The sequence below is a fragment of the Anopheles gambiae genome, chromosome X (genome assembly GCF_943734735.2).
Source record: "Anopheles gambiae chromosome X, idAnoGambNW_F1_1, whole genome shotgun sequence".
Taxonomy (NCBI): domain Eukaryota; kingdom Metazoa; phylum Arthropoda; class Insecta; order Diptera; family Culicidae; genus Anopheles; species Anopheles gambiae.
In genome coordinates this window covers 9348345-9369009 of record NC_064600.1, presented here as the reverse complement: position 1 = coordinate 9369009, position 20665 = coordinate 9348345, and the positions used below count along the sequence as shown (strand labels likewise).

At 50.1% G+C, this 20665-nt stretch overlaps 2 protein-coding genes across 3 annotated transcripts; one reads left to right on the top strand and one right to left on the bottom strand.

Moving 5' to 3' along the window:
• The first annotated feature begins 3256 nt into the window (after positions 1-3256).
• Positions 3257-13106, top strand: LOC4575988 (nose resistant to fluoxetine protein 6). Its single transcript, XM_001237268.4, has 5 exons — positions 3257-3975; positions 8400-9582; positions 9649-9774; positions 12368-12716; positions 12813-13106. Exons 1-5 carry the CDS (start codon positions 3750-3752, stop codon positions 13017-13019), a joined length of 2091 nt encoding a protein of 696 aa, XP_001237269.4. The 5' UTR covers positions 3257-3749; the 3' UTR covers positions 13020-13106.
• On the bottom strand, positions 13095-18535 carry LOC1271724 (uncharacterized). 2 transcript variants are annotated; one of them, XM_061650331.1, is made up of 5 exons: positions 16866-18535; positions 15393-15616; positions 14787-15275; positions 14545-14713; positions 13095-14439 (listed from the first exon to the last, which is right to left on the bottom strand). In XM_061650331.1, the coding sequence occupies exons 1-5, from the start codon at positions 18378-18380 to the stop codon at positions 13183-13185; spliced, it is 3654 nt and encodes a 1217-aa protein (XP_061506315.1). In that variant the 5' UTR covers positions 18381-18535; the 3' UTR covers positions 13095-13182. The 2 variants fall into 2 exon arrangements, with proteins under 2 accessions (XP_061506315.1, XP_061506308.1); XM_061650324.1 differs by having other exon boundaries at positions 13095-14713.
• Between the last annotated feature and the right edge of the window lie 2130 nt (positions 18536-20665).

Genomic DNA, 20665 nt, shown 5'->3' with positions numbered 1-20665 from the left:
ACCATGCTGCGTGTGATGTAACTTTGGCTTTCACAAAATCCGTTCATTAATATTAGAAGAGACTGTGACCCCACCATGTCGTGCTTCATCCCTGCTCCAATGCTCCATCTAATCTAGTTATGAAAATTGTATTCCTTCTCACCTAGGTTGTCGATCGTAAATTGGGAGTTTTAATCGTTTTTTTTTCTTCTCAGCGGCTAAGCTATGCATACGACTTCACAACACTTCAGATAACAGCAAAACAAAACGAAACAAAAACGCACCTTCATTACGAGCTGCATGCGATCGGCGTTTTGAAATCGTCTCCGAAGGTGAAGGTAAGCCGCCGGGTTTGTCACCTGTAGATGCAAAAAAAAGAAGGAAAAACTGACAGCCCTTCCGAGCCGACGGTAATATTGGTCCATAATAAATCACACCCCGCCAAGGCCATCACGCTAACACGCTTGCTTAACTTAATTGGTGGAAGTTTCAATTTCAGATAAGCCCAAAGTCCCAAACCAATCGGATGGGAATGGGCGGGCCCTTCCATTGCATCTTCGATCGCTTGGCTGCTGCTGCTGCTGCTTCGTTTTTGTCTCTGTCCCATCCATTTTAATGATCGCTGTCACCCAAACAAAGGTCACTCCACTTACCCGCACACACACACACACTTGGTCGGTCGCGGTCGAGTATAATCGCTGATTAATTGGTTGCTATTAGCGCTAAAGGGTTAGTGAGAAGAAGAAATAAAACAAAAACAAAAACAACACCGTCACGATACCTTTGCACAATGTCCGACTCGTCCCATCCCATCGGCCACAGTGTGCGAAAACAGTGTGCGTGTGCGAGGTGTCGGAGCAGGCGACGAACCGGCCGCATCAGCGCAATTTGTTTGCGTATTCCGCGAGCGCAGCGCTTACGTTTGGAGCTTGGCAGTCAAGGTGCGACGGGCCAGATACCAGGCAAACGGGATGTTAGAGAGCTTGTAAAACATAAACCGTTTACCGAGCGTGTCGGCAAGCATTCCCGGAAGACACACACACACACATACACACACAAACCGCACACTCGGCAAGGTTCTAGTGTGACTTTTTTTGTGTAAAACTCGATTGGGGTTTCTATTCTGTTTTTTTGTGCATTGCTGATTAAGGGAAGGTAGGTAAAGACGGACACTGCGGGTAAGATGGGTACTTCTCATAAACGCATGATAAATGTAATTATCGAATAATTCAACAACGCAGCACCCAAACTGAAAGTAAAACAACACATTTGCAATATACGCAACATTGGTTAAATTCACAAACAAAACAAATGTGCAATCATGCGTTAGCTTGTAGATCTAATTTGACTACTGCGGCTCTTAAGCTCTTTAACTTGTATTGTTCATATTTTCGGAAGTTTTGCAACATGAATGAGTTGTCGTTATTATTAAGCAAAAAAATGGTGAAAGAACCAGATTGAAAGCAATGGAATATCTTAATTACTGGTGGTTTAAGCATCCTAACATCAAAGTGGACATCGGTATGGTTTTATTTATTTTCGATCTGATATCAATTGATGATGAACAGAAGCCTTAAAGTACCTCAAGTAAGGGTAATTGGAAGACTTGAAGCCATCCAGCAACTAGAGTAAGCATTGCAATATGCGAGAAACGGACCACCGGTCACAATGGCAGCCATACGTTATGCGAGTAGTAGGCTCACCGCTGAGGAGACACTTCACGAAGCCCAATTTCTTGCACTCGACTAACGCAAATATAAGCAGCAAAAAGAAAAGACCTCGAACAGGAATAGATGAGAGATTCCGCGGAAGTACCAGGATTAAAAATTTGAATTTTGACTGGCAACGGAGAAATGGGAATATGGCTTGACCTATTACCAAGTTCGTCAAACATGCTGGGGTCGTTTATTCTGAGTTAGACGATATTTTAACCTAAATGGAAGTTCCAGACAGTTGTTCTAACAGTTGGAACAGTTGGAAGCTGGAGCAACGTCCGCTGGTTGTGCCCGATATTTCAGTAAGGTGCTTTTCTTCTTCTTCTTCTTCTTCTTCTTCTTCTTGTTCTTCTTCTTCTTCTTCTTCTTCTTCTTCTTCTTCTTCTTCTCCTCCTCCTCCTCCTCCTCCTTCTTCTTCTTCTTCTTCTTCTTCTTCTTCTTCATCATCATCATCATCTTCTTCTTCTTCTTCTACTTCTTCTTCTTCTTCTTCTTATTATTATTATTATTATTATTATTATTATTATTATTATTATTATTATTATTATTATTATTATTATTATTATTATTATTATTATTATTATTATTATTATTATTATTATTATTATTATTATTATTATTATTATTATTATTATTATTATTATTATTATTATTATTATTATTATTTTTATTATTATTATTATTATTATTATTATTATTATTATTATTCTTTTTCTTCTTATTCTTTTTCTTCTTCTTCTTCTTCTTCTTCTTCTTCTTCTTCTTCTTCTCTCTCCTCTTCTTCTTCTTCTTCTCTCTCCTCTTCTTCTTCTTCTTCTTCTTCTTCTTTTTTCGACTATTAATTTTCCGCTATTATTTTTCCAGTGTCTTTCATTATTGTATTTCATACAGTGAAATATTTGATGTTGACCCGTTTCTTGTGCTTGACAAATATTTTATTCTATTCTTAGCTATTTTAGTCAACATTTGGAGTTATCATGTCCTGTTAATATCCAACTCATAGTCTTTGTATCATTTGCATTTATGTTTATCGTTTAATGCTTGATATCTCTTTCAAGGTGTCCATCTTACCCGAACATTTCAAAACTGCACAAAAAATAGAAACATCAACACATTGTTTGATAAAATACAAGAGTGGTAAGATAAAGTATGCACGTTTTCATGCCCACGGAGGTATTTATATATCTCAAAGCTTTTAACATTTTCCTTAACGTGTCCGTCTTTACCTACCTTCCCCAACATCGCAGCGCAAGAGCGGTCGGAAGAGTTGAGCGTCTGGTTAAGCGAGTGACCCGTCTGTCCCGGGACGCGTTAACAAGATGCGCCAAAACGGGCCGACACGCTAACACGGAGTGCGCGAGTGCTAATTGGCCCGCCAGCCAGATTCTAACGAGATTCGGTCGGTCCCCTGCTAGAAGCCGTTGCCAACGCCCCATTTTTAATCAGTCGCGCGTGGAATAGTTCACTATCTCCCCTACCCCCCCCCCCCACGGTTTTTTGTTGTTGCTTGGTTGCTTGGATAAAAAGATGCGACCGAAGGTTAAGCGGCTAATGGTGAACCACTTTCACCACCGTTGGGTCACCACCAGGAAGGCGCATGCGGTGAACGCCTGTTACCTGTGGGGACAGATGACGAACCCCGCGCGACAGGGCAATCGAAAGCGTCTAAAAATGCAAAACAGATACGGCGGCAGATCGCATTACAAACCACGGGCGGGCGGTTTATTAGATTTCTAGGATGTGCCCAGCAACCCAAGAATAGGCTTTTCGACGTGGCTAGAACACGGAGTGCGCTGTAATGCTAGTCACGATTCATCATAAAAACCGCATACATTTCTAACGAGCAGACACGGCACCTAGGGTCCCGAGCAGCTCTCCGCCAGTGGTTAGTGACAGGTAGCGGCGGAATAACAAACAGCAGCAGTGGCGTCAGGCGCTGTTTCGTGGACGGTGCGGACCTAGTGCGGCCCACAGTACGTATCGAGCCGTCGCGCGAGCAGGTTACGCTTCGTGGTTGACCTGAGAGGCAACGTGTGCGTGGGTGTTGTCAATACAATGGAACGAGCAACGGGTGTAACGGGCTGGCTGGCCGTGCTGCTAGTGCTCAGTGCCGCCGGTGGCCACACCGTCCAACCGCAATCAACCGCCGAAGCGCTGGGGCTGGTGCTGGCCCGCATCGGCACGGTGGCCGACGAGCAGCTGCGACCCGCGGGCGACTGCTGGCGGGAGGTGAACCGGACGCTGGAAGCGGCCCGCAACCAGGAACCATGGGCCGTGGCAAGTGAGTGATCGGGCGCGAAAGGATCGGGTCGGGCCACCCGGGCCGGGGTGTGTTTGTGGGTTTATGAAGATGTGATGTTCACCTTCAACAATCAAAACGGCGTGTGTGCAGCAAACACACACCGGACGACGCGAAACGACGCCAAGTGCAGTGGACCGTACCGGGAGGGAAAGGTGGCGGGTCTGTTGCAACTGCCTGACCGCTTCCTGCCGTTTCGTTCGATGACGCCGCGGCGTACATAATTCGGTGTGGTGTTAAAAATAGTCGCGAGTTTTTCCTATTTTTGGACCCCTCGTTTGTGTGTGTGTGTGTGTGTGTGTGTGTGTGTGTGTGTGTGTGTGTGTGTGTGTGTGTGTGAGGACTCCACCCTCTCGCGTAGGTCATGGTACGCGGACCGAACGAAAGGCATTACATTACTTTCAAGGTTTGTTGGTGCTTTTATTTCTGATCTCGCTTGATGATTAGATAGCGGAGAGTTGCGGTGCTGCTGTGCTGCACCAAATCAACCCACACACACACACACACACACACGCACACGCATGATTTTGCAAGTCGGTGGACACGGTGGAGAACCGTGCCGGTCGATCTAATTACAGCCTCTTCACACATTTGTGGGCCATGGTCAAGAACATGCTGGAACCACTCTCGCCCTCTTCGGTAGCGGTTTCGGCGCCCGAGAACCTGTTCTAACGCCCGTGGGCCTGACGTAAGAGCAGGTGGTGCCGGCAGGCGCCATCGAAACCGATGATTAGCGAGCGATTTTTGCAATTGACCGATTGACCGATCGGGCAGCGCCGGGGCACCGGTCGGCGCTGGCTTAAAGGTTACCCACTTTTTCCGCGCGGCGCGTTCTGGAAAGTGCCAGCCCGGTTGCATGAGTTCGTGATTAGCTTTACCGCACGCGCGCTCCCCATCTGGCATGCATCGTGCAGCCGCACAGTATGACGTCCGTAGTGTGATCTTTCCTGTAATTGCGCCAGTACATCAGGATGTTTTATTTATAACTTCAAACCCTTCGTCATCATCTATCAACCTGTTTGTCTTTCGCGTGCAGTTTTGCGCACTCGAACTGCGCCTGCCAGGTGTCCAAACACACGGCTTGGCTTGGCAGCCGAAAATCTCGCCCGTCCAGTCAGGGGGAAACGGTCGGTTCGATAGCGCCAAATCATTGCGCCGTCCACGTGTGCGGCACTGTGGGTACAGCGTAGGGCAAAGCACGGACGGCTTGCTTGATCGCTTGCCGTGCTTTCGAATGGACTTGTGCTAATGCTTGTTGGCAAAATCATTGTAATGGGGAGCAGTGCGGGGCGTGGTCCTGAAAGGGTTTTGCAAGTAGATTAAGCTTTAATATGATCCATTGGTGGAAGCATATAAGTCACCGATAGCGCTTAGCCGTTGCAAATGGGTTACTTTGGGTTGAAGCTGTTCGCTCTACTGATTATATTTCGAAAATTCGAAATTTGTTAAACAAAAAGAGTTAAAACTTTGAAAACTCCAATTCTATCCGTCTTTCTGTCTTTTGCACTTTTATAGCGGTTTAAGCATTCGCGTACGGGGCTCGGTCTCGTGGTGCAGTCGGCTAGGCACACTGTTCCAACAGCAACAAGCTCGTGATGGGTTCAAATGACTCTCCCGCCATGTACCATGTGAGCTACTATTTCGTAGTAAACCTACCATAGAGACTATACTAGAGACACGCACCACTCTAGAACTATTGCATCAAATAAGAAGAAGAATAAGAAGAAGTATTTCGTGTAAAAAGTTTGAGGTTTGGTAATTTTTGCTTGCAAGAAAATACTAAATTGCTGATACGTTTTATCAGTGATTTCTATCGAATAGGCAACAAAATCTGAAGAAAAGAAGAATAAGAAGAAGAAGAAGAAGAAGAAGAAGAAGAAGGAAAAGAAGAAGAAGAAGAAAAAGAAGAAGAAGAAAAAGAAGAAGAAGAAGAAGAAGAAGAAGAATAATCTAAGAAGAAGAAAAAGAATAATAAGAATAATTTATTAATGCTAAAAATAGAATAATCAAATGGTTATGCACGTTTCATGCAAAACTTTAAATTTGATTCGTTGTATTAATAGGTAATGATTTTTTCTTGCTTGTATAGTAAATATTACCTTGCAAAGCTACAACAATTGAGGCAAAGAGTAACCTAATGAAAATATCTAATGCAATGTATATGAAATTACTTCCAACAAAGGGCCATTTGCCGGACGTTTGGCCCGATTTTTTACCTTTGCCCATTCCTGCATGAAAATCCATAATTCAATTGCACAGTTTCACCTCATTTTTGCTCGAAGTGTCCACCCGGGGTCCCATGGTGTGTGGTGAGTGGAGCAATACGGTCTATCTTTCCGCTTCAACGGTTCCCTTTTGGTCGAGTTTGGCCGAGGAGGCAAGATGTGTGAAACATTTGAACAATAATTATTTATTGTAAGTGTGCTAAGGCACATAGCCTTAACATATCTATTGAACATGCTAAACAGTCTTAGTACAGTTACTAACCCTTTAAAGATTGTCCGTGCAATGCTGATAATGAAGGTTGGTGTTCTTAAGCACGCGTTAAGACGTTTTATTTGAGGCTAAGGCATCAATATCAATTGATCCTATCAAAAAAACATACATCAAGTCCACGACTAAACAAAGGAAATTCGGAACAAAACGTACAGGTTGTGCCCCGAGATATGCTAGTCTACGGAGGTAGTCTCACATGCGTGAAGACACTTAAAAGTTGTAAGTCTTTGCGCTTTGAAACTATCATAGCCACACAGATTGCATTAAAAATGGTCTGAACGTGTGATCAGGAAACACCACATGATCTTGAGCGAATGGAAACCATTTTTATTAAATTTTGTTTCCAATGCGTGTCATGCATGTTGATTTTTTGATACACAAACTCATCTTTCACATGACAAATGGAAAAAAGGCAATTTCCAAAACACTTTTCGCGGAAGGGATCTGTATTTGTACCATGTACTATTTTAACAGTGGTTTTTTCACATGAATGTCTGCTCATCTGCAAACGAATTCATTAGAAAAATAGCAATACAGCACTTGGAATTCATTCTCAAACATTATCATGACTTCATTCCTGCGATAAGCTGTACATTTGCACTTCACATCGAAAAGGTCTAGCAATGGTTATAGGTAACAGTCGTAAAAGAGTTGAAAAATAATAAAAATAATAAGGGAAAGCGGGGCAAAATCGACCTGCTAAGGAGTTTGGTCTGAATCTTATTGGTTAAACCATTGTACACTGTTATTTTGACGCAATCGATACTTCAACTAATACTAATGAAAAACAATCAGAAGTCTACGCAATAATAACAAATATGTATGTTTAAGATTAATTTAAAAAAATCAACGTTAAAAGTCGTGAACATGTATTGTGCGGGGTTTATATGTAAATTATATATGTGTAAATATAAATATAAAACAGTCTTGCTATAGGGTAAAATGGTCTTACACGAAATATCAAAACAAAGGGGCAAAATGGACCCCAACATTGGACTTCAGGCTTTGGTTTACGCTCTTGCATCGTGGTAGAATTGTGAGAGTATAAATTTAAGTTTATTGTTTAATTGTTTTATAGAATAATTAAGTAAAATGCTGGAATATTTCAGTTATTCACGTACAGCACAGTTTTATTTATGTTAAGCTAGTACAGTGGAGCAACCTTCGCTTATATCACAGCCTCATCATGTTGCTCCTGTCAAAACATACCGACCGTTTTGCCCCAAGAGGAACATTTTACAAGTTTTAATTTGAAAAACTTTACATTAAATTAAAATGGTTACTTTGTTCACGTTAATGATAGATAAATAGCATGTGCTTGATACACATTCATTTTTTTTTGCTCTAATCATATGTTAGATTCTCACGAAAGTTTATTTTCGAGACGGCAAAATTTAAATCGCATAAAGCAAACATTTTATTTGCTGAATTATTAACTTATTTTGAAATCTTAGGCTATGAAACATTCATGGTGGGCTTTAAACATTGTATTTGATGGTTTTAAATCATTAGAAGTAATTGTAAACGTGTAAATTTAACAATAATGCTGACCATTTCGCCCCACCTAACCATTTTGCCCCGGGCTCCCTTACTTAATAAAATAATCGACAACAACGAGTCGTTGTCTTGCACGACAAGATGACAAGAATTTAAATGTTCCTTGGGCACTTTGCAACTCTCTCTCTCTCTCTCTCTCTCTCTCTCTCTCTCTCTCTCGCTCTCTCTCTCTCTCTCTCTTTTCTCACTGACCCGCACCAGATAACAGGTTTTTGGTAGATCCGTTGCGATCCGTGTGATTAATTGTTCGAACCTCCGCTACTGGTCGCACTTGACCAGTCGCTCGCGCGAGTTGGACTTTGCATCCATTGACCCGCTTTTGTTTTTCCTCCCACCCTCCCTCTCCTCCACAGTGTTGGACGCTACGGTAAAGTACCCGGAAGCGGTCGAGCTCGGCGCCCGGTACCATCTCGGCAGCTACGACGAGTGTGTGCCGGCGGGCGAGCGGGTGGCCCCGGTCCGGCCGCAGTACTGTTTGGCGCAGGTCGCGCTGGACGGCTTCCGGCTGCAGCAGTCGGCGGGCCGCAATGACAACGAGCCGAGCAACGGCACGAGCCTCACGGTGCGGTGGGGCGTCTGTGTGCCGGCCAGCTGCAGTGCGAGCGAGACGGCCCGGCTGCTGGCGGGCGCGAGCGGCTACGCGGTGAGCGACGCCGTCTGTCAGGGGCGCTCGCGCCCGTCCGACGGCTACGATCGGCTGCAGATCGCGACCGCCTGCGTGCTGGCCGTGTTTGTGCTGATGGTGGTGTTTAGCACCCTGTACGACGGTGGTGGCGGTGCGAGAAGCGAGTGCGCACCGGAGAAGCGGCCGACCGGTGCTGCGGCGGTGCTGCGCGCCTTCTCGGCGGTGGAGAACCTGCGCAAGCTGGCCCAGCTGTCCAAGGACGATCACGGGCTGGGCTGCATCAACGGCATCAAGGCGCTCGCGATGGTGTTCATACTCGGCGGCCACGCGCTCGTGTTTATGGCCGGCGGTCCACTGCTCAATCCGGCCTTCTTCCGCGAGCAGAGCCGGCTGCTGCAGAACGCCTTCCTGCTCAACTCGCCCCTGCTGGTCGACACGTTTCTGCTGCTCAGCGGGTTCCTGTTCGCCCGGCTGCTGCTGCTCGAGCTGGACAAGCGCCAGGGCCGGCTCAACTTCGGGCTGCTCTATCTGTTCCGGTACGTGCGGCTGACGCCGGCCTACCTCGCCGTCATCGCGCTGTACGCGACCTGGCTGCCCCGGCTGGGCGATGGCCCGCTGTGGACCGAGCGGATGGAGCTGGAGCAGCGCCGCTGCCGGCAGAGCTGGTGGCTGAACGTCCTGTACGTGAACAACTACTTCGGCACGGACAGTGTGTGCATGTTCCAGTCCTGGTACTTGGCCACCGACACGCAGCTCTTCCTGCTCGCCCCGGTCCTGCTCTATCCGATGTGGCGGTACGGGCACCGGGTCGCACTGCTGCTGGTCGGGTGCGCTACCGGCGTCTCGATTGCGGTGCCCTTCTTCATCACCTACGTTCGGCGGCTCGATCCAACCTTCATGGTGTTTACCGAGTACGTACTCTACCGGTGCTGGGTAGGTCCATAGCACTGACGTCATGCTATTATTGTGTTCCACAGTGAGGTGCACGATCTGCAGGCGAACGACTACTTCGTGAACGTGTACGGCAAGACGCATCTGCGGGCGACGGCCTACCTGTTCGGGCTGCTGGTTGGATATCTCGTGCACTGGATGCAGATCAAGAAGTAAGTACGAGGGTGGTGGCTGACGATAAAGAGCTTTGTAGTAGATTCGTTTTGCTCCAATGTGAATTGTGAATTTTTGTACATTGAACATATGCTCTAGAAGCTTAAGTTATCGAGCAAGAATTTTATTGAAGTTAGTGGCATAAACATGATCCTGTTGAATCGATGAGCACGATTTTAGTTTATTCTTGTAACAAAAACGCGTAGAATCTTCTATTTGGCGTAACGTCCTACGCGGACTTGCCGGCCTATACAGGCTTTCGAGACATCTCGTAGTGATCGTAGAGTCATCTATTTCTAAATATATCAAGTATCTTTTGCTCCAGTCCAGTCGGCATGTCTATAGGGCCGTAAGAGTGTTTTTGTATATCCAACGGAGTATTTAAAAAAGACTTCCGGGTATGAGAGCTCAAATTTTGCACACTCTGGACAAGCTAGAAATAGGATTTTAGAATTAGACGCTTTTGTTCAAGCTCATACAGCGGTTTCCTAACCAAATTCCTATGTCAAATAGCCATCGCTCGTGAGATGTTTTTCAACAGCTGTCACATATTTTGTTAGTTTTACGGTATTTTTTTTAGCTTCTTTCGAATGCTCTGCGTTTAGTTTGAGAGGCTGCAAATAACATCATGTGACAGTTGTTCATGTAAAGACACATCTGAGACAGTTTCTGTAACATAAACTCTAACGAGCAGTGAATACAGAGATTTATAGACAAGGCTTTTCAAGTCACTTTCCAATGTGAACAGCAGTATTCACCACTTGCAAGATGTTTTTCAACAGCTCTTCAACATCTTACTCTAAAGCTTGCGTCACAATGCTTTTTTGCTTCTTTTATTTGCTTTTCAACACACCAGAGAGAACTGTCAAACGCAGTCCAGCTGCTGGTGTGCAAGAAACATTATTGTAATGCAAATGCAACATTTGACAGCTGCGAAAAAAAAACATCGCGAATGGTTAAGAGTAGTATGCACATTGGAAAGTAAATTCGAATATCGTGTAACAGCATTTACAGAATTTTTAATAGAGTTAATTTCCAACCTCAACAACATTTTTCATTGCTTACAAGATTATTTAGAGCGTTCCGAGTCAATTTTCAATGTCAACAACTTCTTTATAGCTTGTGAGATGTTCGTTAACAGCTGTCAAATATTGCATTTGAATCACAATCAGATCTTCCACATAATTTTCAACACCTTTCAAGCTGGAATAAGTTTGACAGTTTTTAGTTATGTGTTGAAACCCATGTGCAACAAGTTTAATTTTATTCTGATATCAATACAATGAGTGGCAGCTGTTGAGAAACATCTTGAAAGTGGTGAATAATGATGTGCACATAAGGATGTGCACTTGGAAAACTGTGTATATTAGCGTCTCAATATTTCTTCAGTTCTTCCACATGATTTTCAACACACAAGAAAGAACTGTCAAACTGTTGAAAGTCTTGTGGAAGAACTGGTAAATTTGATTTTGATGGAAATACAACATTAGACAGCTGTTGAAAAACATCTTGCAAGCAATTAAAATGATGTTGATATTCGAAAGTGACTCGGAAATCCTGGTTTCATGGCCAGTGCTGGAAAATGGCATGATCGTCACGAGATGTTCATCAACGAAAACAATTAACATATCCGTGGCTTGAATCAAACGCGAAACTGTGACTGACTAGCTGAGCTTAATGCCAGCGCAAGCATAATACGACACGACATTTTCTGTCGGTGATATTCGCGAAATTCTTAGAATATACTTGATGTGTGGTCCCAAGCACCAAAATGAGCATGCTTTCTAGCTCTTTCTGGTTTGATGGTCTGTCGCGCCAAAAAGAGCGAGAAAACATACTCATTTTGTTGCTTGGAACCACTCGCACGCATCGCATATCTCCCATGATCGGTGATGATGATATTACCGACGGAAAAATTCCCGATCAAGTGACTGACCAATACTCAACAACTGTTTGAGTCTCACCTCTGATCATCAAAGTAGAGCTCGTGACGCTGATATGATTTTGTTTCAGCCGGAAGTTTTCATGACTATGTCAGGGACATTTTGCACAACTGATCACTGTAAAAAAAGTCATGACAAATTGACTGACCATGCGTTGGTCGTAAAAATGTCACGGAGCATGCATTGATCACATAAATCGTTTTGAGTATCACCTCTGATTATCACAACGTGACGCTGACATGACATTTTTTTTCAGTCAGATTTTTTATGACATTCGCAATGACATTTTGCAACCATGCATGACTTGCTATATGTGTTTCACTAGTTGTTGTATTTTGTACAATATATGCGGCACAATATTTGTTTTCATTGCTTTCGGAAAATGATTTCCAACACGCAAGCAAGTATGTTTTGTGATGTGTGGAAAATAATGTGGAAGGGTTAAACATTAATTTTGAAAAAACACATCTGTTGAAAAACAAAACTTAAGCGACGAATAACGGCGTTCCCATGTGAAGTTGGCTCGGAGAATCCTGCAATGATGATGGCACTAGAGCGCAACGCTTCAAACCCTGTAAAAGCTTTGAGCTGATGGGGACAGGAACAAAAATTCTTGCGAAAAACTAACTCTCAAACTTTACTCTGCTAGCGTTCGGATCGGGCGGCGCAAGCTGGCCGCCTGCTGGGCGGCGGCCACCGTGTGCGGCTGCACCGCCATGTTCTCCCTAACCGCCTTCTACACCGGGCTCGGCACGGGCAACTACCTGCACAACGCGCTGTACGCCGCGCTGCACCGGTTCGGCTGGAGCCTGTCGAACGGGTGGCTGGTGCTGGCGTGCGTCACCGGCCACGGCCGCACGCTGCACCGCGTCCTCTCCTGGCGCGCGTTCGTACCACTCAGCCGGCTGACCTACTGTGCGTACCTGATGAACGGGCTGGTCGAGCTGTACCTGTCCGCCTCCCGCCGGACGCCTCTCTACGCAAGCATCGCAACGCTGGTAAGTGGTCTCGAGTAGGTCGCCAGTGTGTTCCCCCAAAAAGACTAATTTCTTTCCATTTTTGCCCCCGCAATAACAAAACAAAACGCTCCGAAGACGGCCGAATCCATCTCGCACATGACGCTGACGTTTCTGCTGGCGCTGCTGCTCTGCCTCATGTTCGAGTCGCCGATCCACGGACTGGAGAAGATACTGCTGAGCCGGTTCCGGCCGACCCACGGCGGACCTGCGGGTAGTGCCCGCGAGCCGGAAACGAACAGCCTGAGCACGAACAACACGCACAGTACCTCGGAGGAGGCATAAGCTGGCGGCGGTGGCGGAATTTTAATGGTACAAGTTGTAAATATTTATCACGTTAAGGGAAACACGAAGAAAGAATGACACTTTAAACGGGTTGTCGTTGTCTTTTAGTTAAATAAAGTTCGTTGTTTATATTGCGTTGGCGTCGTCGCGGCGCTTCGTGGTGCTACGGGCGGGACCAGCTGGCACCGTTGGTGGCGGGGCGTCGCTTCACCTCCTTCTCCTCGTCGATCTCCTCCTCCTCTTCCTCCTCCTCTTCCTCTTCCTCTTCTTCCTCTTCCTCCTCCTCCTCCTCCTCCTCCTGCTCAGGCTCTTCCTCCTTCGGGTTCGTCGCGGACGGTGATTCGGGCTCGATTGCGCTCTCCTTCGGAGCTGCCTCCTCCTGCACCTCCGGCTCGGAGCTCTGGGCCCAGAAGTCCTCCTCCGGAGCGGTCGGCTCCTGCACCGCCGCGGCCGTACGCTTGCGCAGCCAGATGCCCTCATCTTCCTCCTCCTGATCGTCGAACGGGCTCACAAAGTCCGCTTGCTCCGGTGCCGCTCCCTCCGACGCCGCTCCCTCCGTCGGTTCACTCTTTTCGGGCTCTGGTTCCGCCACCGGCTCGGTCTCAACCGCCGGCTGCTGCTGTGGTTGCACCGACGGCCGCACCTCCAGCCCCTCGAACACACCGTACTGGTCGAGCAGCCGCTTCACGTTCTGGATGGGCAGATCGAACAGCAGCGTGAGGGCGAGGGCCGCTCCGAGCGCAATGCACACCTCCGTCCGGTGCACGTACCCGGCGAAGCTGAACACGCTCGTGCCGCGCGTCGTGCCGGCGAAGTAGAAGAACACGAGAAACTGCACGAGCGTGAGCGAGTAGGTGAGCCGCCCGAGACAGACCAGCGGCCGGGAGCTGAGCAGCCGGCTGAGCAAGCTGGCCGGCTCGGTCAGACAGTAGTAGATGGTCCAGCAAAGGCCGACCGACCAGGAGAGCGGTGCGAGGGCGGCAAACTGGGCCGCGTCGGCCGGCTCGTACCGGAAGTCCTTGCGCACGATGTCGAGCGGGAAGCAGACGCACCAGAGCAGGGCGACGGCGGCCCCGAGCCAGCCGGCGTACCGGACGCCGCGCTCCGGGCGCGACCGGCCCACCTCCTGCAGCAGGTAGCCGAGCCCGAACCCGGCCAGGTAGGGCGTCAGGCGGTGCAGCGTCTCGGCGAAGGACAGGTTGAGCGTGCGGTAGAGCTGCGTCAGCCGGACGCCGTGGAACACGTACGGGGCCAGCCGGTCCTCGGTCGTCGCGGCAAAGCGGATCGCGGTCGAGAGCGCACTCAGCAGGACGTAGGCGGCGGTCCCGTAGAACGGGCTGCGCACCAGTATCACCAGCAGGAAGGGGGCCAGCACGCTCAGCTGCATCTCGATCGCCAGCTGGAAGGTGTGCGGAGCGCACTGGAGAGAGAGAGAGAGAGTGAGAGACAGCGTGAGTGGAAAAGAGCGTGGTGAGTGATGCAGAGCTGTGGAAGAGCGCTGTGAGCGGGCGCGCTCCGTACTGACCGTCTCCTCGATCGGGTACCAGTTGTGCATGAAGAGCAGATTGCTGAGGTAGCCGTGCTTGCAGAGGTTCGCGTTCTTCGTCACCACGTCGCCCCACTGCGGTCCGCTGCCGAGGTGCTCCCAGACCCAGGCGTAGAACATCAGCACCGGCACGAGCGGGAACACCAGCCTGCCAGACAAGCACAGGGTGAGAGAGCGTGAGTGCGTTGAGTTACTCCCCTCGAAGACCTGGGCACACTCACCTGAGGTACCGGCCGGCGATGCGCTTGAACCAGGAGACGCGGGCCCGCTCGCGGTACTCCCGCACCATGCGGTAGGCGGCCAGGAAGCCGCTCACCACCAGAAACACGTCCGCGTACAGCATCAGCAGCCGGACCGCGACGCTCCACGGTGCGTTGAAGCTGTCGGTGAACTCGTTCCGGTTGGTGAACGGCTGGTAGCCGAGCGGGACGAGCCGCAGCGCTAGGAAGAGGGCAGCGCCGGCCAGCGCCTTCAGCCCGTCCAGGCAGGGCAGATGGTCGTCGGACGCCCCGCCGGCCGCCCCGAACAGCTGCGGCAGCGTCTGCTTGAGCGAGAACGCCATCAGCGTCTGGTGGAACGCGTTCGTCGTGCGGCGCTCGGGCGGATCGAGCGGCGAGTCCTGCGCGGACGGTGGCTCAATCTTGATGAAGATTTCGTAGTCGTTGAGCGTCGCGACCAGCGTTACCACGGCCACGAACGTGTAGAAGCCACTGAGGGAATAGATGAAGAGAGAGAGAGAGAGAGAGAGAGAGAGAGAGAGAGAGAGAGAGAGAGAGAGAGAGATAGCTGAGTGTTGGCGGTTGTGTGAGTGCGATCAATATACTTACAACACGGCTACCAGCTGCCAGTGGTCCTTGAGCAGCCGGGACCAGGTGCGCACCTGGCGGACGTGACAGTTCGCCTCCTCCAGCTCGAGGAACAGCTTGATGCCGGTGGAGTTGTACGGCCGCACGAAGTGCTGCACGATGCTGCCCGCGTCCTCGAACGAGCAGGCGGCCGGCAAACAGATGCCCCAGTTGATCGTGGTAAAGCGAGGCAGGAAGTGGTCCGGCTGCAATGAGCAAGGGAACGCTTTTAGCATTTTGTGTTTCAATCAGCGCCAAAATCGTAACCTATATCATTTTGAGTTTAAGACCAGGTTCAGAATCAATGCAGGTTCGGAATCAATGAATGATTCGTAACAATTCCGGGAGTAGCTGCTGGAGGGTTTAGGGATTTTTATCAATTCTGATACCCAAATTGGGAATCAGCTCCAAAATTCCAAAAAAAAAGGAGTTGTGACCGGTTTGATTTCAGATCAGTTACAGATTTGAAACAGGTACGGGAATAGTTCCCGGATGGTTTAGGATTCATGATCAGTTCCACTATTGTTATGAGTCAGTCAATCGGAAATCAGCTTCAGATCTGGAACAAGTTCGGAATTTATTGCAGGACCGGGTTTGGGTTTGAGATCAATGCCAGATTCGGAACAGGTTCGGGACTAGTTACTGCTTTGCTTGTGCTTCGGAATCTATTGCAAGTTCCAGTATGGCTCTTGCATCAGCTCCAGGATCAAAACAACAGGGTTTGGGGTTGAGATCAGTTCCTGGGAATCTGTCGAGTTGCTGCAGGAATTGGAACAGGTCCGAGAGCATTTCCCGTGGATCAGTATGGCGTTGAAATAAGTTTCAGTTTCAGTTCAAAATCAACTCATCCCCTCCGGGACAGGTTTGGGAGAAGTTTTCGGAGCACCTAACCGAGCCAAAGATCTCGATATGCTTGAACAAACAAAGACATAAAACAATAAAAAACAGTCTCCTAGCAAAGGTGCCTGATTAAAGAACATATTTAAGAGCTTAAAGCAGCTTATTCCGACTTGGTTTCTTCGTATAGTCAAAAAAATACATCATAGGATATGCTTGAAAATGGTCGTCCCAAAAAAAATAAATAAAAATGAAAGATGATTCACATTGGCATCAAATCCAAGATCGGTCCGAGGCTTGATCTTTTGATTTGAGCGGTATTTGCAAATGCCACCAGCGTAGAAATAAATACCGAAGAATGTACCGGATCTTTATATTGAAGACGTGCCTAGGTTCTCCCTGCTTTGATCAAAAAGGTAGTCCTGCAGCAATCTCTCCATCCGATTCGAAGGAAATGTTGGGATGGTTAATTCGATTGGAAGTATCTCGTTCCACCATTTGAACCTAGTTTTGGTACGAATAGCGGCAACTTCAACGAAACTCAAGCCAAAGATCCCATCACACGGTGGTTGGGAAGCTGGGAACGGGGATGCACTCGCACCCGGCTGGTGTACTTACATCGTTGAGCGTACTCTTGACGAACCCGCCGCCCTGGAGCAGATGCACCGGGACGCGCAGCTCGGCATCCTCCGCCACCACGTCCACGTGCGCGAGACAGTACTTGCCGCGCAGCCGCACCAGCTCGTCCTCGCGCACCCGCACGCGCGTCGCGATGCCGGTGCACAGGTCGAAGTCGCCGAGCTGGTTGGCGTTGCCGCGCAGCAGCCCGGAGGCGAGCCGCGCGCTGGCATCGATCATCTGCAGCGCCCAGAGCCGCTTGCCCCGCAGCTGCCGCTCGAAGATTTCGCCCTGCCGGCGGCACTCGGCCCCCCGGACCCGCGTGTAGTCCGGCACGAAGGAGGGCACGCGCAGCAGCAGCTGCTCGAAGTCCTCCGGCGAGATGGCGATGCGCTGCTTCACGACCCGGGCCGGCCCGTCGGCGGCCGAACGCTTGGTGCGCTTCGGGCCCGCCTCGACCGGCGGCTCGGCCGGCAGCTCGGCCGGATGGAAGAGGGACGCGATCGGGCTGTGGTTGAGCAGCTGGACCAGCTTCGAGTCGGGCGCGGTCCTGGGCCGGCCGCGCTGCCGGGGCGGGGCGTTGCCGTCGTCCGCGTCCGCCTCACCGTCGTCGGCGTACGAGCCGATGGGCCGGAAGCGAATCTCTTCCTGCGAGTCGGCCCCCCCGTCCGCCGTGGCGAGCCAGCTGGCGAGCAGGTTGATGATCGGGTTGTCCTGCTCCTTCCGGTCGGGATCGGCACGGAACGATTGCACCCACCGCAGCAGCCCACCGTCCGACGCATCCGCCTTCGCCGCATGGTCGTCGGCCGCCGGCTTCAGCACCGTCTCGAGCGCGCGCTTCAACCCTTCCAGCCAGCTCGCCTCGTCGGCCGGCTCTTGCCCCTTCCGTGCGGTCCGCACCGGCTCCCGCTGCTTCTCCTTCGTGTGCTGGCGCGTCTCTTTCTCGTCATCGTCGTCGTCATCGACGTCACCGTCGGCGGTTCGTCGCTCGTCATCGCTGTCGGTGCGCTGCCTTGAGCCAAGCAACCCGAACAGGTTAAAAATAGAGCGCGGCTCGGCTTCGGCTACTTCATCCTCATCGTCGTCGTCGTTGTCGGCGGCGGCGGCAGCATCGCCCCGACCGCGCACCGTCTCCCTCCGTTCGCTCGCGGCGGCCACCGGGCGCTTGTCGCGGCTCTTCAGCCCGTGCCGGGCGCGGAGCAGCCGCTGCTGGGTCGCTCTCCGGATGGCGGCCTGCTCTTCCGTTTCCTGCTCATCCTCCTCCTCCTCATCTTCTTCCTCCTCATCCTCGTCGTCCTCGTCGTCATCGTCCTTCACTGGCCAGGGTTTGCGCGTCACCGCCGACCACGGTGCGTCACCTTTGCCGCGGGGCGCTACCTTGCGCTTCACCACCGCGAGCCCCTCCTCCTGGCCGTGCTCGCGCAGCCGGAACCCGTCCGCCTCGCCCACCACCAGCAGTAGGGCGAACAGGCAGAGCAGTCCGCCCGCCAGCAGCAGCCGTCGGTTCGCCACCATCGCCTCGTCACCACACACACACACACACGTGCACTATCGTTTGCTTCGAGATATACACACACACACACTCACTCACACCTGCACACGAGCCACCCGCAACATATCCTGGACGGGCGAACGGGGGTCGTTTGTTGATCGTCGGTCACGCCGTTGATCGTTGCCACACGTTTGATTTGATCGGTTGCGCTTTCTCGCTCTCTCTTTCTCTATTTCTATATCTCTCTCTCTCTCTCGCTTCAACAATTTCGGAAAAATCGGGGGAAAAAGGAACACTGTCACCCAAACACAACCACCACAGGAGAGCCGTGGGTCCTGGTGGGAAGGGCTGCGTCGTGTGCGTGCGCGCGTGTCGTCGTCTGCCGTGTGTGTCCAGACCGGCTAGATGCTTGCGGACAACTGTGGGGGACCCACAACACACTCACCCGGCGGTACTGTCCTTTGGCATGGGAGAAAATAAACCACACACATTCACACATTTCTCGGGAATTATGTCAATTTCTCTCTCTCTCTCTCTCTCTCTCTCTCTCTCTCTCACTCTCTCTCTCTCTCTCTCTCTTTGCTCTCTTCGTAATGATTTTTGAATGGACGGTAAAGTTGTTTTTTGTTTAAATCATAATTCTAATCAGAAATTACAGCGAAAATGACATTGGAAAAAGGTACCACACACCACACACTAACGCGCGCGCACGAGTCCGGTTGAGAGTCTATTGGAGAGCTTTCTTGTGGCAGCGCGACAGCTTTTGCACGGCACCGTTGGACCACACCTGCAGTAGGTGTGCTAATTGCCCACCAGTATCGACACAACTCGAGTGTACCTGTGATTACGGGCGTTTGTGTGGTTACTATCTTTATCGTCGCGCTGAAAATTAAACAGAAAAGAAGGGCAACACTTTTGCACCTACCTAAGCGATCGTCGGTGGGTAAGATGGAAAATGTTAAAATATTGAAAGAGAGAGAGAGAGAGAGTGAGAGAGAAGCACGGCAAGAGTAAGAATGAAGAGAGTTTGATCGCGATCCGACTTGCGCAAATGCCGGAGCGCACTGCTGCATGGGCGACCAACTGTTGGGAGACAATTATAAACCATAAAGTTGGTGTTGTACATGTGCGTGTATGTGTGTGTGTGTGTGTGCAGCAGCAATGCTCATCACAACGACACAATGTAAGATGAGCGACTGCTTGTACTGCGGGACAGGGCAACTGCTCAACACATTCGCTTCCTCAATAATTCGCCCCCAGAGTTAATTCCATCTTCACAAACGGTCTCTCTGCGCGCTCCTTGAGCTTCTCGGTTTTCCACCCAAACCCCGCTCCCCCCCCCCCCCCACTTCCTTCCTCTCCCTCTCTCTCTCGCTCACATTCCACAGTGCGCGTTGCTGGTGTGGTGTTTTTGAAAAATGAAAATTTCCCGCGTAAAAATAGACGCACAACGAGCGTGGCCCGAACGAACCCGAAAACTGCGCGCGGAGAGCAGTTGCGCGCACCCGGGGGGGGGGGGGGGGAGTAGGAAGGCATCTCAGAGCAACAACAACAAAAAAACACCATGTCGGTTGTGAATGTGAGTGTGTGTCCTGCTCGGATGGAGTAGGTCAAGTCTTATTTGCGCCATTTCGGACGGGACCGCCAGCCGAACGGTATTGAATGTCAGATCCTTAGTTCGAGAGAGAGAGAGAAAGAGAGAGGGAGGGAGCAGAGCGGAAAGCGAGCGTGAAGGAGAGATCATTATGGGGTATTTATTTTCGGCTCCACTTTGAGCGGGGGGGGGAGGGTGCTTTCTGGCCGGCCAGGAAGGAAGGCAGCACGATAACTCACCATTACCGCGGGCGGGCGCGCGTGTGGTACAAATAACGTCAATAAAATAATAATCATCCAACCCCTTAACGGTTATGGGCGATAATAGCAATGTGAGGGAAAGGGGAGGGGGAGGGGGGAGGCGTGTGCAGGATAATGATGGCATTGTTTTCGGGCAATGTGAGCGGGGTGCAGGTGGGAGACACAGGAGCCCCATTAATCGTAATCTTTCCGATCGTTTGCGCCAAGCGAGGAGGCTCCCCGGACAGCTTCATTTGGCATTTGTGCGTGGGCATAAGGGGTGGGTGGATGGGGAGGGAAGGGGGTTAGTGGAAACGAGGGGAAGTCGGTGGTTCGCCTAAAGTTCGTTTCGGGCCAGTTTGCCCACCTTCGGGGGTGGTGGGCAGCCCCGGACGGATCGATGAGATTCGCCACCGACGCGAACGTCGGACGGTCGGGAACGGTTCGGGCTCCGTGGAAAAGGTATGCACGTCAT